This window comes from Scyliorhinus torazame, chromosome 26 (genome assembly GCF_047496885.1).
Source record: "Scyliorhinus torazame isolate Kashiwa2021f chromosome 26, sScyTor2.1, whole genome shotgun sequence".
NCBI classification, from domain to species: domain Eukaryota; kingdom Metazoa; phylum Chordata; class Chondrichthyes; order Carcharhiniformes; family Scyliorhinidae; genus Scyliorhinus; species Scyliorhinus torazame.
In genome coordinates this window covers 44417782-44433737 of record NC_092732.1, presented here as the reverse complement: position 1 = coordinate 44433737, position 15956 = coordinate 44417782, and the positions used below count along the sequence as shown (strand labels likewise).

Sequence of the window (15956 nt, the reverse complement as noted above, 5' to 3'; positions counted from 1 at the left end):
ACAGATACCCGGGAGTGAGTTACAGACTGGAATCTAAACGAGGGGTTCGGAGTGGTTTATATATAGAATAACAGATACCCGGGAGTGAGTTACAGACTGAAATCTAATCGAGGGGTTCAGGGTGGTTTACATAGAATAACAGATACCTGGGAGTGAGTTACAGACTGGAATCTAATCGAGGGGTTCGGGGTGGTTTATATATAGAATAACAGATACCCGGGAGTGAGTTACAGACTGGAATCTAATCGAGGGATTCGGAGTGGTTTATATATAGAATAACAGATACCCGGGAGTGAGTTACAGACTGGAATCTAATCGAGGGGTTCGGAGTGGTTTATATATAGAATAACAGATACCCGGGAGTGAGTTACAGATTGGAATCTAATCCAAGGGTCTGGGGGGGGTTTATATAGAATAACAGATACCCGGGAGTGAGTTACACACTGGAATCTAATCAAGGGGTTCGGGATGGTTTATATGTAGAATAACAGATACCCGGGAGTGAGTTACAGACTGGAATCTAAACGAGGGGTTCGGGGTGGTTTATATAGAATAACAGATACCCGGGAGTGAGTTAGAGACTGGAATCTAATCGAGGTGTTCAGGGTGGTTTATCTATAGAATAACAGATACCCGGGAGTGAGTTACAGACTGGTATCTAATCGAGGTGTTCAGAGTGGTTTATATATAGAATAACAGATACCCGGAGTGAGTTACAGACTGGTATCTAATCGAGGGGTTCGGGGTGGTTTATATATAGAATAACAGGTACCTGGGAGTGAGTTACAGACTGGTATCTAATCGAGGGGTTCGGGGTGGTTTATACATAGAATAACAGGTACCTGGGAGTGAGTTACAGACTGGAATCTAATCGAGGGATTCGGGGTGGTTTATATATAGAACAGATACCCGGGAGTGAGTTACAGACTGGAATCTAAACGAGGGGTTCGGAGTGGTTTATATATAGAATAACAGATACCCGGGAGTGAGTTACAGACTGAAATCTAATCGAGGGGTTCAGGGTGGTTTATATAGAATAACAGATACCGGGGAGTGAGTTACAGACTGGAATCTAATCGAGCGGTTCGGGGTGGTTTATATATAGAATAACAGATACCCGGGAGTGAGTTACAGACTGGAATCTAATCGAGGTGTTCGGAGTGGTTTATATATAGAATAACAGATACCCGGGAGTGAGTTACAGACTGGAATCTAATCGAGGGGTTCGGAGTGGTTTATATATTGAATAACAGATACCCGGGAGTGAGTTACAGACTGAAAACTAATCGAGGGGTTCAGGGTGGTTTATCTCGAATAACAGATACCCGGGAGTGAGTTACAGACTGGAATCTAATCGAGGGGTTAGGAGTGGTTTATATATAGAATAACAGATACCCGGGAGTGAGTTACAGACTGGAATCTAATCGAGGGGTTCGGAGTGGTTTATATACAGAATAACAAATACCCGGGAGTGAGTTACAGACTGGAATCTAATCGAAGGGTTCGGGGTGGTTTATATATAGAATAACAGATACCCGGGAGTGAGTTACAGACTGGAATCTAATCGAAGGGTTCGGGGTGGTTTATATAGAATAAAAGATACCAGGGAGTGAGTTACACACTGGAATTTAATCGAGGGGTTCGGGATGGTTTATATGTAGAATAACAGATACCCGGTAGTGAGTTACAGACTGGAATCTAATCGAAGGGTTCGGGGGGGGTTTATATAGAATAACAGATATCCGTGAGTGAGTTACACGCTGGAATCTAATCGAGGGGTTCGGGATGGTTTATATGTAGAATAACAGATACCCGGGAGTGAGTTACAGACTGGAATCTAATCGAAGGGTTCGGGGGGGGTTTATATAGAATAACAGATATCCGTGAGTGAGTTACACGCTGGAATCTAATCGAGGGGTTCGGGATGGTTTATATGTAGAATAACAGATACCCGGGAGTGAGTTACAGACTGGAATCTAATCGAGGGGTTCGGGATGCTTTATATGTAGAATAACAGATACCCGGGAGTGAGTTACACACTGGAATCTAATCGAGGGGTTCGGGGTGGTTTATATATAGAATAACAGATACCCGAGAGTGAGTTACAGACTGGAATCTAATCGAGGTGTTCGGGGTGGTTTATATAGAATAACAGATACCCGGGAGTGAGTTACAGACTGGAATCTAATCGAGGGGTTCGGAGTGGTTTATATATAGAATAACAGATACCCGGGAGTGAGTTACAGACTGGAATCTAATTGAGGGGTTCGGGATGCTTTATATGTAGAATAACAGATACCCGGGAGTGAGTTACACACTGGAATCTAATCGAGGGGTTCGGGGTGGTTTATATATAGAATAACAGATACCCGAGAGTGAGTTACAGACTGGAATCTAATCGAGGTGTTCGGGGTGGTTTATATAGAATAACAGATACCAGGGAGTGAGTTACAGACTGGAATCTAATCGAGGGGTTCAGGGTGGTTTATATATAGAATAACAGATACCCGGGAGTGAATTACACACTGGAATCTAATCGAGGGGTTCAGGGTAGTTTATATATAGAATAACAGATACCCGGGAGTGAGTTGCAGACTGGAATCTAAACGAGGGGTTCGGGGTGGTTTATATATAGAATAACAGATACCCGGGAGTGAGTTACAGACTGGAATCTAATCGAGGGGTTCGGGGTGGTTTATACATAGAATAACAGATATCCGGGAGTGAGTTACAGACTGGAATCTAATCGGGGGGTTCGGGGTGGTTTATATATAGAATAACAGATACCCGGGAGTGAGTTACAGACTAAAACCTAATCGAGGGGTTCGGGGTGGTTTATATATAGAATAACAGATACCCAGGAGTGAGTAACAGACTGGAATCTTATCGAGGGGTTCGGGGTGGTTATTATTTGAATAACAGATACCCGGGAGTGAGTTACAGACTGGAATCTAATCGAGGGGTTCGGGGTGGTTTATATATTGAATAACAGATACCCGGGAGTGAGTTACAGGAATCTAATCGAGGGGTTCGGGTGGTTTATATAGAATAACAGATACCCGGGAGTGAGTTACAGACTGGAATCTAATCGAGCGGTTCGGGGTGGTTTATATATAGAATAACAGATAACCGGGAGTGAGTTACAGACTGGAATCTAACCGAGGGGTTTGGGGTGGTTTATATAGAATATCAGATACCCGGGAGTGAGTTACAGACTGGAATATAAACGAGGGGTTTGGGGTGGTTTATATATAGAATAACAGATACCCGGGAGTGAGTTACAGACTGGAATCTAATCGAGGGATTTGGGGTGGTTTATATAGAATAACAGATACCCGGGAGTGAGTTACAGACTGGAATGTAATCGAGGGGTTCGGGATGATTTATATAGAATAACAGATACCCGGGAGTGAGTTACGGACTGGAATCTAATCGAGGTGTTCAGGGTGGTTTATATATAGAATAACAGATACCCGGGAGTGAGTTACAGACTGGTATCTAATCGAGGGGTTCGGTGTGGTTTATATATAGAACAGATACCCGGGAGTGAGTTACAGACTGGAATCTAAACGAGGGGTTCGGGGTGGATTATATATAGAATAACAGATACCCGGGAGTGAGTTACCGACTGGAATCTAATCGAGGGGTTCGGGGTGGTTTATATACAGAATAACAGATACCCGGGAGTGAGTTACAGATGGGAATCTAATCGAGGGGTTCGGGGTGGTTTATATATAGAATAACAGATACCCGGGAGTGAGTTACAGGAATCTAATCGAGGAGTTCGGGGTGGTTTATATATAGAGTAACAGATACCCGGGAGTGAGTTACAGGAATCTAATCGAGGGGTTCGGGGTGGTTTATAAAGAATAACAGATACCCGGGAGTGAGTTACAGGCTGGAATCTAATCGAGGGGTTCGGGATGGTTTATATATAGAATAACAGATACCCGGGAGTGAGTTACAGACTGGAATATAATCGAGGGGTTCGGGGTGGTTTATATATAGAATAACAGATACCCGGGAGTGAGTTACAGACTGGAATCTAATCGAGGGGTTCGGGGTGGTTTATATATAGAATAACATACCAGGGCGTGAGTTACAGACTGGAATCTAATCGAGGGGTTCGGGGTGGTTTTTATATAGAATAACAGATACCCGGGAGTGAGTTACAGACTGGAATCTAATCGAGGGGTTCAGGGTGGTTTATATAGAATAACAGATACCTGGGAGTGAGTTACAGACTGGAATCTAATCGAGGGGTTCCGGATGGTTTATATATAGAATAACAGATACCCGGGAGTGAGTTACAGACTGGAATCTAATCGAGGGGTTCGGGATGGTTTATATATAGAATAACAGATACCCGGGAGTGAGTTACAGTCTGGAATCTAATCGAGGGGTTCGGGGTGGTTTATATATAGAATAACAGATACCCGGGAGTGAGTTACAGACCGGAATCTAATCGAGGGGTTCGGGGTGGTTTATATATAGAATAACAGATACCCGGGAGTGAGTTACAGACCGGAATCTAATCGAGGGGTTCGGGGTGGTTTATATATAGAATAACAGATACCCGGGAGTGAGTTACAGACCGGAATCTAATCGAGGGGTTCGGGGTGGTTTATATATAGAATAACAGATACCCGGGAGTGAGTTACAGATTGGAATCTAATCGAGGGGTTCAGGGTGGTTTATATACAGAATAACAGATACCCGGGAGTGAGTTACAGACAGGAATCTAATCGAGGGGTTCGGGGTGGTTTATATATAGAATAACATACCAGGGCGTGAGTTACAGACTGGAATCTAATCGAGGGGTTCGGGGTGGTTTATATATAGAATAACAGATACCCGGGAGTGAGTTACAGACTGGAATCTAATCGAGGGGTTCGGGGTGGTTTATATTTAGAATAACAGATACCCGGGAGTGAGTTACAGACTGGAATCTAATCGAGGGGTTCGGGGTGGTTTATATATAGAATAACATACCAGGGCGTGAGTTACAGACTGGAATCTAATCGAGGGGTTCGGGGTGGTTTATATATAGAATAACAGATACCCGGGAGTGAGTTACAGACTGGAATCTAATCGAGGGGTTCGGGGTGGTTTATATTTAGAATAACAGATACCCGGGAGTGAGTTACAGACTGGAATCTAATCGAGGGGCTCGGGGTGGTTTATATATAGAATAACAGACACCCGGGAGTGAGTTACAGACTGGAATCTAATCGAGGGGTTCGTGGTGGTTTATATATAGAATAACAGATACCCGGGAGTGAGTTACAGACTGGAATCTAATCGAGGGGTTCGGGGTGGTTTATATACAGAATAACAGATACCCGGGAGTGAGTTACAGACTGGAATCTAATCGAGGGGTTAGGGGTGGTTTATATATAGAATAACATACCAGGGCGTGAGTTACAGACTGGAATCTAATCGAGGGGTTCGGGATGGTTTATATAGAATAACAGATACCCGGGAGTGAGTTACAGACTGGAATCTAATCGAGGGGTTCGGGGTGGTTTATATTTAGAATAACAGATACCCGGGAGTGAGTTACAGACTGGAATCTAATCGAGGGGTTCGGGATGGTTTATATATAGAATAACAGATACTCGGGACTGAGTTACAGACTGGAATCTAATCGAGGGGTTCGGAGTGGTTTATATATAGAATAACAGACACCCGGGAGTGAGTTACAGACTGAAAACTAATCGAGGGGTTCAGGGTGGTTTATATAGAATAACAGATACCCGGGAGTGAGTTACAGACTGGAATCTATTCGAGGGGTTAGGAGTGGTTTATATATAAAATAACAGATACCCGGGAGTGAGTTACAGACTGGAATCTAATTGAGGGGTTCGGGGTGGTTTATATATAGAATAACAGATACCCGGGAGTGAGTTACAGACTGGAATCTAATTGAGGGGTTCGGGGGGGTTTATATATAGAATAACAGATACCTGGGGGTGAGTTAGACTGGAATCTAATCGAGGGATTCGAGGTGGTTTATATATAGAATAACAGACACCCGGGAGTGAGTTACAGACTGGAATCTAATCGAGGGGTTCAGGGTGGTTTATATAGAATAACAGATACCTGGGAGTGAGTTACAGACTGCAATCTAATCGAGGGGTTCGGGGTGGTTTATATATAGAATAACAGATACCCGGGAGTGAGTTACAGACTGGAATCTAATCGAGGGGTTCAGGATGGTTTATATCTAGAATAACAGATACCTGGGAGTGAGTTACAGACTGGAATCTAATCGAGGGGTTCGGGGTGGTTTATATATAGAATAACAGATACCCGGGAGTGAGTTACAGACTGCAATCTAATCGAGGGGTTCGGGGTGGTTTATATATAGAATAACAGATACCCGGGAGTGAGTTACAGACTGGAATCTAATCGAGGGGTTCAGGATGGTTTATATCTAGAATAACAGATACCTGGGAGTGAGTTACAGACTGGAATCTAATCGAGGGGTTCAGGGTGGTTTATATATTGAATAACAGATACCCGGGAATGAGTTACAGACTGGAATCTAATCGAGGGGTTCAGGGTGGTTTATATATTGAATAACAGATACCCGGGAGTGAGTTACAGACTGGAATCTAATCGAGGGGTTCGGGATGGTTTATATATAGAATAACAGACACCCGGGAGTGAGTTACAGACTGGAATCTAATCGAGGGGTTCGGGGTGGTTTATATACAGAATAACAGATACCCGGGAGTGAGTGACAGACTGGAATCTAATCGATGGGTTCGGGGTGGTTTATATACAGAATAACAGATACCCGGGAGTGAGTTACAGAGATACCCGGGAGTGAGTTACAGACTGGAATCTAATCGAGGGGTTCAGGGTGGTTTATATACAGAATAACAGATACCCGGGAGTGAGTGACAGACTGGAATCTAATCGATGGGTTCGGGGTGGTTTATATACAGAATAACAGATACCCGGGAGTGAGTTACAGAGATACCCGGGAATGAGTTACAGACTGGAATCTAATCGAGGGGTTCAGGGTGGTTTATATATAGAATAACAGACACCCGGGAGTGAGTTACAGACTGGAATCTAATCGAGGGGTTCGGAGTGGTTTATATATAGAATAACAGATACCCGGGAGTGAGTTACAGACTGGAATCTAATCGAGGGGTTCGGGGTGGTTTATATATAGAATAACAGATACCCGGGAGTGAGTTACAGACTGGAATCTAATCGAGGGGTTCGGAGTGGTTTATATATAGAATAACAGATACCCGAGAGTGAGTTACAGACTGGAATCTAATCGAGGGGTTCAGGGTGGTTTATATATAGAATAACAGATACCCGGGAGTGAGTTACAGACTGGAATCGAATCGAGGGGTTCAGGGTGGTTTATATATAGATTAACAGATACCCGGGAGTGAGTTACCGACTGGAATCTAATCGAGGGGTTCAGGGTGGTTTATCTATAGAATAACAGATACCCGGGAGTGAGTTACAGACTGGAATCTAATCGAGGGGTTCGGAGTGGTTTATTTATAGAATAACAGATACCCAGGAGTGAGTTACGTACTGGAATCTAATCGAGGGGTTCGGAGTGGTTTATATAGAATAACAGATACCCGGGAGTGAGTTACGTACTGGAAGTCCAGGTTATATGTTGTTGCCGTGGTTACCTTGTAACACCGCTGTAGGATCATACGTGCTGTTGGCAGTAAGTTGACGGTGTAAAGATAGAAGGTTCTGGAAGGAGCGTGATCGGGCGTTTTGGGAATTTCCTGGAAGATAAGAGAAGGAAAAAGAAAAGGCGGAAATCAATCCGTTCACATTCTGTGGAAGACGGACGTCGATGGTGTGGGTCAGACCCAGTTCTGTGGGGAGGGAGAGGGCGAGGCAGGCAGGGGGAGTGAGGGGAGGCGGGGAGAGCGAGATAGTGAGGGGAGACGGGGGAGAGCGAGGTAGTGTGGGGAGGCGTGGGAGAGCGAGGTAGTGTGGGGAGGCGGGGGAGAGTGAGGTAGTGAGGGGAGGCGGGGGAGAGCGAGGTAGTGAGGGGAGGCGGGGGAGAGTGAGGTAGTGAGGGGAGGCGGGGGAGAGTGAGGTAGTGACGGGAGGCGGGTGGAGAGCGAGATAGTGTGGGGAGGCGGGGGAGAGTGAGGTAGTGAGGGGAGGCGGGGGAGAGCGAGGTAGTGAGGGGAGGCGGGGGAGAGTGAGGTAGTGAGTGGAGGCGGGGGAGAGTGAGGTAGTGAGGGGAGGCGGGGGAGAGCGAGGTAGTGAGGGGAGGCGGGGAGGGCGAGGTAGTGAGAGGAGGCGGGGGGTGAGTGAGGTAGTGAGGGGAGGCAGGGGGGAGCGTGGTAGTGAGGGGAGGCGGGGGGGAGAGTGAGGTAGTGAGGGGAGGCAGGGGGACAGTCAGGTAGTGAGGGGAGGCGGGGGAGAGCGAGGTAGTGAGGGGAGGCGGGGGAGAGCGAGGTAGTGAGGGGAGGCGGGGGGAGAGTGAGGTAGTGAGGGGAGGCGGGGGGAGAGTGAGGTAGTGAGGGGAGACGGGGGAGAGCGAGGTAGTGAGGGGAGGCGAGGAGAGCGAGGTAGTGTGGGGAGGCGGGGGAAAGCGAGGTAGTGAGGGGAGACAGGGGGGAGCGTGGCAGTGAGGGGAGGCGGGGGAGAGCGAGGTAGTGAGGGGAGGCGGGGGAGAGCGAGGTAGTGAGGGGAGGCGGGGATAGCGAGGTAGTGAGGGGAGGCGGGGAGAGTGAGGTAGTGAGGGGAGACGGGGGAGAGCGAGGTAGTGAGGGGTGGCGGGGAGAGCGAGGTAGTGAGGGTAGAAGGGGGGAGAGTGAGGTAATGAGGGGAGGCGGGGAGAGCGAGGTAGTAAGGGGAGGCGGGGAGAGTGAGGTAGTGACGGGAGGCGGGGGGAGAGTGAGGTAGTGAGGGGAGGCAGGGAGAGTGAGGTAGTGAGGGGAGACGGGGAGAGTGAGGTAGTGAGGGGAGGCGGGGGAGAGTGAGGTAGTGAGGGGAGGCGGGGGAGAGCGAGGTAGTGAGGGGGCGGGGGAGAGCGAGGTAGTGAGGGGAGGTGGGGACAGTGAGGTAGTGAGGGGAGACGGGGAGAGCGAGGTAGTGAGGGGAGGCGTGGGAGAGTGAGGTAGTGAGGGGAGGCGGGGGCAGGGTGAGGTAGTGAGGGGAGGCGGGGACAGTGAGGTAGTGAGGGGAGACGGGGAGAGCGAGGTAGTGAGGGGAGGCGTGGGAGAGTGAGGTAGTGAGGGGAGGCGGGGGCAGGGTGAGGTAGTGAGGGGAGGCGGGGGGAGAGCGAGGTAGTGAGGGGAGGCGGGGAGAGTGAGGTAGTGAGGGGAGACGGGGAGAGCGAGGTAGTGAGGGGAGGCGGGGACAGTGAGGTAGTGAGGGGAGGCGGGGAGAGTGAGGTAGTGAGGGGAGGCGGGGGAGAGTGAGGTAGTGAAAGGAGGCGGGGAGAGCGAGGTAGTGAGGGGGCGGGGGAGAGCGAGGTAGTGAGGGGAGGCGGGGACAGTGAGGTAGTGAGGGGAGACGGGGAGAGCGAGGTAGTGAGGGGAGGCGTGGGAGAGTGAGGTAGTGAGGGGAGGCGGGGGCAGGGTGAGGTAGTGAGGGGAGGCGGGGGGAGAGCGAGGTAGTGAGGGGAGGCGGGGAGAGTGAGGTAGTGAGGGGAGACGGGGAGAGCGAGGTAGTGAGGGGAGGCGGGGGAGAGCGAGGTAGTGAGGGGAGGCGGGGGAGAGCGAGGTAGTGAGGGGAGGTGGGGGCAGGGTGAGGTAGTGAGGGGAGGCGGGGGGAGAGCGAGGTAGTGACGGGAGGCGGGGGGAGAGTGAGGTAGTGAGGGGAGGCGGGGAGAGCGAGGTAGTGCGGGGAGGCGGGTAGAGCGAGGTAGTGAGGGGAGGCGGGGAGAGCGAGGTAGTGAGGGGAGGCGGGGGGAGAGTGAGGGAGTGAGGGGAGGCGGGGATAGCGAGGTAGTGAGGGGAGGCGGGGAGAGTGAGGTAGTGAGGGGAGACGGGGGAGAGCGAGGTAGTGAGGGGTGGCGGGGAGAGCGAGGTAGTGAGGGGAGAAGGGGGAGAGTGAGGTAATGAGGGGAGGCGGGGGAGAGTGAGGTAGTGAGGGGAGGCGGGGAGAGTGAGGTAGTGACGGGAGGCGGGGGGAGAGTGAGGTAGTGAGGGGAGGCGGGGAGAGTGAGGTAGTGAGGGGAGACGGGGGAGAGTGAGGTAGTGAGGGGAGGCGGGGGAGAGTGAGGTAGTGAGGGGAGGCGGGGGAGAGCGAGGTAGTGAGGGGGCGGGGGAGAGCTAGGTAGTGAGGGGAGGCGGGGACAGTGAGGTAGTGAGGGGAGACGGGGAGAGCGAGGTAGTGAGGGGAGGCGTGGGAGAGTGAGGTAGTGAGGGGAGGCGGGGGAGAGCGAGGTAGTGAGGGGAGGCGGGGAGAGTGAGGTAGTGAGGGGAGACGGGGAGAGCGAGGTAGTGAGGGGAGGCGGGGGAGAGTGAGGTAGTGAGGGGAGGCGGGGAGAGTGAGGTAGTGAGGGGAGGCGGGGGAGAGCGAGGTAGTGAGGGGAGGCGGGGAGAGTGAGGTAGTGAGGGGAGGCGGGGGACAGAGAGGTAGTGAGGGGAGACGGGGGACAGAGAGGTAGTGAGGGGAGACAGGGGAGAGTGAGGTAGTGAGGGGAGGCAGGTCGAGGGGGATAGAGAGAGAGATGGGGGGTGAGGTGGAGGGAGAGAAGACAGGGAGAGGGAATGGAGTGAGAATGGGAGTGAGAGGGAGTGAGAGAGGGGAGGGAGAGGGAGGGAGCAAGAGAGAGAGGGGGATGGAGGAGAGAATGGAGGGGGTGAGGGTGGGAGAGGGAATGGAGGGGAGAGAGCAGAGAGTGTGACAGGAGAGACGGAGATGGGGAGGGTGTGACGGGCGAGACGGAGACGCGGGGAGGGTATGATGGGCGATGCTGAGTCTCGGGGAGGGTATGATGGGCGATGCTGAGTCTCGGGGAGGGTGTGACGGGCGATGCTGAGTCTCGGGGAGGGTATGGAGAGCGAGGCTGAGACACGGGGAGGGTATGAAGGGTGATGCTGAGTCTCGGGGAGGGTGTGATGGGCGATGCCAAGACTCGGGGAGGGTGTGATGGGCGTTGCCGAGACTCGGGGAGTGTGTGACGGGCGATGCTGAGTCTCGGGGAGGGTATGAAGAGCGATGCTGAGTCTCGGGGAGGGTGTGACAGGCGATGCTGAGACTCGGGGAGGGTATGAAGGGCGATGCTGAGTCTCGGGGAGGGTGGGACGGGTGATGCTGAGTCTCGGGGAGGGTGTGACGGGCGATGCTGAGTCTCGGGGAGGGTGTGACGGGCGATGCTGAGTCTCGGGGAGGGTATGAAGGGTGACGCTGAGACTCGGGGAGGGTTTGAAGAACGATGCTGAGTCTCGGGGAGGGTGTGACGGGCGATGCTGAGACTCGGGGAGGGTTTGAAGAGCGATGCTGAGTCTCGGGGAGGGTGTGACGGGTGATGCTGAGTCTCGGGGAGGGTTTGAAGAGCGATGCTGAGACAAGGGGAGGGTTTGAAGAGCGATGCTGAGTCTCGGGGAGGGTTTGAAGAGCGATGCTGAGTCTCGGGGAGGGTATAAAGAGCGATGCTGAGTCTCGGGGAGGGTGTGACGGGCGATGCTGAGACTCGGGGAGGGTTTGAAGAGCGATGCTGAGTCGCGAGGAGGGTATGAAGGGCGATGCGGAGTCTCGGGGAGGGAGTGACGGGCGATGCTGAGTCTCGGAGAGGGTGTGACGGGCGATGCTGAGTCTCGGGGAGGGAGTGACGAGTGATGCTGAGACTCGGGGAGGGTTTGAAGAGCGATGTAGAGTCTCGGGGAGGGTATGAAGGGCGATGCTGAGTCTCGGGGAGGGTGTGACGGGCGATGCTGAGTCTCGAGGAGGGTGTGACGGGCGATGCTGAGACTCGGGGAGGGTTTGAAGAGAGATGCTGAGTCTCGGGGAGGGTGTGACGGGCGATGCTGAGACTCGGGGAGGGTATGAAGAGCGATGCTGAGTCTCGGGGAGGGTATGAAGGGCGATGCTGAGTCGCGGGGAGAGTATGAAGAGCGATGCTGAGTCTCGGGGAGGGTATGAAGGGCGATGCTGAGTCTCGGGGAGGGTGGGACGGGTGATGCTGAGTCTCGGGGAGGGTGTGACGGGCGATGCTGAGACTCGGGGAGGGTTTGAAGAGCGATGCTGAGTCTCGGGGAGGGTATGAAGGGCGATGCTGAGTCTCGGGGAGGATGGGACGGGCGATGCTGAGTCTCGAGGAGGGTGTGACGGGCGATGCTGAGACTCGGGGAGGGTTTGAAGAGCGATGCTGAGTCTCGGGGAGGGTGTGACGGGCGATGCTGAGACTCGGGGAGGGTATGAAGAGCGATGCTGAGTCTCGGGGAGGGTGTGACGGGCGATGCTGAGTCTCGGGGAGGGTTTGAAGAACGATGCTGAGTCTCGGGGAGGGTGTGACGGGCGATGCTGAGACTCGGGGAGGGTGTGACGGGCGATGCTGAGTCTCGGGGAGGGTGTGACGGGCGATGCTGAGACTCGGGGAGGGTTTGAAGAGCGATGTTGAGTCTCGGGGAGGGTGTGACGGGCGATGCTGAGTCTCGAGGAGGGTGTGACGGGCGATGCTGAGTCTCGGGGAGGGTGTGACGGGCGATGCAGAGACTCGGGGATGGTTAGAAGAGCGATGCTGAGTCTCGGGGAGGGTGTGACGGGCGATGCTGAGACTCGGGGAGGGTATGAAGAGCGATGCTGAGTCTCGGGGAGGGTGTGACGGGCGATGCTGAGTCTCGGGGAGGGTTTGAAGAGCGATGCTGAGTCTCGGGGAGGGTGTGACGGGCGATGCGGAGTCTCGGGGAGGGTGTGACGGGCGACGCTGAGTCTCGGAGAGGGTGGGACGGGCGATGCTGAGTCTCGGGGAGGGTGTGACGGGCGATGCTGAAACTCGGGGAGGGTTTGAAGAGCGATGCTGAGTCTCGGGGAGGGTATGAAGGGCGATGCTGAGTCTCGGGGAGGGTGTGACGGGCGACGCTGAGTCTCGGAGAGGGTGGGACGGGCGATGCTGAGTCTCGGGGAGGGTATGAAGGGTGACGCTGAGACTCGGGGAGGGTTTGAAGAACGATGCTGAGTCTCGGGGAGGGTGTGACGGGCGATGCTGAGACTCGGGGAGGGTTTGAAGAGCGATGCTGAGTCTCGGGGAGGGTGTGACGGGTGATGCTGAGACTCGGGGAGGGTTTGAAGAGCGATGCTGAGTCTCGGGGAGGGTGTGACGGGCGATGCTGAGTCTCGGGGAGGGTATGAAGGGTGACGCTGAGACTCGGGGAGGGTTTGAAGAACGATGCTGAGTCTCGGGGAGGGTGTGACGGGCGATGCTGAGACTCGGGGAGGGTTTGAAGAGCGATGCTGAGTCTCGGGGAGGGTGTGACGGGTGATGCTGAGACTCGGGGAGGGTTTGAAGAGCGATGCTGAGACTCGGGGAGGGTTTGAAGAGCGATGCTAAGTCTCGGGGACGGAGTGACGGGCGATGCGGAGTCTCGGGGAGGGTGTGACGGGCGATGCTGAGTCTCGGGGAGGGTTTGAAGAGCGATGCTGAGTCTCGGGGAGGGTGTGACGGGCGATGCGGAGTCTCGGGGAGGGTGTGACGGGCGACGCTGAGTCTCGGAGAGGGTGGGACGGGCGATGCTGAGTCTCGGGGAGGGTGTGACGGGCGATGCTGAAACTCGGGGAGGGTTTGAAGAGCGATGCTGAGTCTCGGGGAGGGTATGAAGGGCGATGCTGAGTCTCGGGGAGGGTGTGACGGGCGATGCTGAGTCTCGGGGAGGGTGTGAAGGGCGACGCTGAGTCTCGGAGAGGGTGGGACGGGCGATGCTGAGTCTCGGGGAGGGTGTGACGGGCGATGCTGAGTCTCGGGGAGGGTATGAAGGGTGACGCTGAGACTCGGGGAGGGTTTGAAGAACGATGCTGAGTCTCGGGGAGGGTGTGACGGGCGATGCTGAGACTCGGGGAGGGTTTGAAGAGCGATGCTGAGTCTCGGGGAGGGTGTGACGGGTGATGCTGAGACTCGGGGAGGGTTTGAAGAGCGATGCTGAGTCTCGGGGAGGGTGTGACGGGCGATGCTGAGACTCGGGCAGGGTATGAAGAGCGATGCTGAGTCTCGGGGAGGGTGTGACGGGCGATGCGGAGTCTCGGGGAGGGTGTGACGGGCGATGCTGAGTCTCCGAGAGGGAGTGACGGGCGATGCTGAGTCTCGGGGAGGGTGTGACGGGCGATGCTGAGTCTCCGAGAGGGAGTGACGGGCGATGCTGAGTCTCGGGGAGGGTGTGAAGAGCGATGCTGAGTCTCGGGGAGGGTGTGACGGGCGATGCTGAGTCTCCGAGAGGGAGTGACGGGCGATGCTGAGTCTCGGGGAGGGTGTGACGGGCGATGCTGAGTCTCGGGGAGGGTGTGACGGGCGATGCTGAGACTTGGGGAGGATTTGAAGAGCGATGTTGAGTCTCGGGGAGGGTATGAAGGGCGATGCTGAGTCTCGGGGAGGGTGTGACGGGCGATGCTGAGTCTCGAGGAGGGTGTGACGGGCGATGCTGAGACTCGGGGAGGGTTTGAAGAGCGATGCTGAGTCTCGGGGAGGGTGTGACGGGCGATGCTGAGACTCGGGGAGGGTATGAAGAGCGATGCTGAGTCTCGGGGAGGGTGTGACGGGTGATGCTGATCCTTGGGGAGGGTTTGAAGAGCGATGCTGAGACGCGGGGAGGGTTTGAAGAGCGATGCTGAGTCTCGTGGAGGGTATGAAGGGCGATGCTGAGTCTCGGGGAGGGAGTGACGGGCGATGCTGACTCTCGGGGAGGGTTTGAAGAGCGATGATGAGTCTCGGGGAGGGTGTGACGGGCGATGCTGAGTCTCGGGGAGGGTGTGACGGGCGATGCTGAGACTCGGGGAGGATTTGAAAAGCGATGCTGAGTCTCGGGGAGGGTGTGACGGGCGATGCTGAGACTCGGGGAGTATTTGAAGAGCGATGCTGAGTCTCGGGGAGGGTGTGACGGGCGATGCTGAGTCTCGGGGAGGGTGTAACGGGCGATGCTGAGACTCCGGGAGGGTATGAAGGGCGATGCTGAGTCTCGGGGAGGGTGTGACAGGCGATGCTGAGTCTCGGGGAGAGGATGAAGAGCGATGCTGAGTCTCGGGGAGGGTATGAAGGGCGATGCTGAGTCTCGGGGAGTGTGTGACGGGCGATGCTGACTCTCGGGGAGGGTTTGAAGAGCGATGCTGAGTCTCGGGGAGGGTATGAAGGGCGATGCTGAGTCTCGGGGAGGGTGTAACGGGCGATGCTGAGACTCCGGGAGGGTGGGACGGGTGATGCTGAGTCTCGGGGAGGGTGTGACGGGTGATGCTGAGACTCGGGGAGGGTTTGAAGAGCGATGCTGAGACTCGGGGAGGGTTTGAAGAGCGATGCTAAGTCTCGGGGAGGGTGTGACAGGCGATGCTGAGTCTCGGGGAGAGGATGAAGAGCGATGCTGAGTCTCGGGGAGGGTATGAAGGGCGATGCTGAGTCTCGGGGAGGGTGGGACGGGTGATGCTGAGTCTCGGGGAGGGTGTGACGGGCGATGTTGAGACTCGGGGAGGGTTTGAAGAGCGATGCTGAGTCTCGGGGAGGGTATGAAGGGCGATGCTGAGTCTCGGGGAGGGTGTGACGGGCGATGCTGAGTCTCGGGGAGGGTGTGACGGGCGATGCTGAGTCTCGGGGAGGGTGTGACGGGCGATGCTGAGTCTCGGGGAGGGTGTGACGGGCGATGCTGAGTCTCGGGGAGGGTATGAAGTGTGACGCTGAGACTCAGGGAGGGTTTGGAGAGCGATGCTGAGTCTCGGGGAGGGAGTGACGGGCGATGCTGAGACTCGGGGAGGGTTTGAAGAGCGATGCTGAGTCTCGGGGAGGGTGTGACGGGTGATGCTGA

The 15956-nt window shown here is 54.4% G+C and overlaps 1 protein-coding gene across 1 annotated transcript in view; it reads right to left on the bottom strand.

The window, feature by feature from the left end:
- The window catches only part of LOC140402900 (DNA-directed RNA polymerase III subunit RPC3-like), a gene marked incomplete at its 5' end in the record, with an annotated part of 131308 nt that overhangs the window by 33914 nt on the left and 81438 nt on the right, over positions 1-15956 (bottom strand). The window contains one exon of the mRNA XM_072490528.1: positions 7671-7772. Within this exon, the coding sequence (XP_072346629.1) occupies positions 7671-7772 (102 nt within the window). The remainder of the gene's footprint in view (positions 1-7670; positions 7773-15956) is intronic.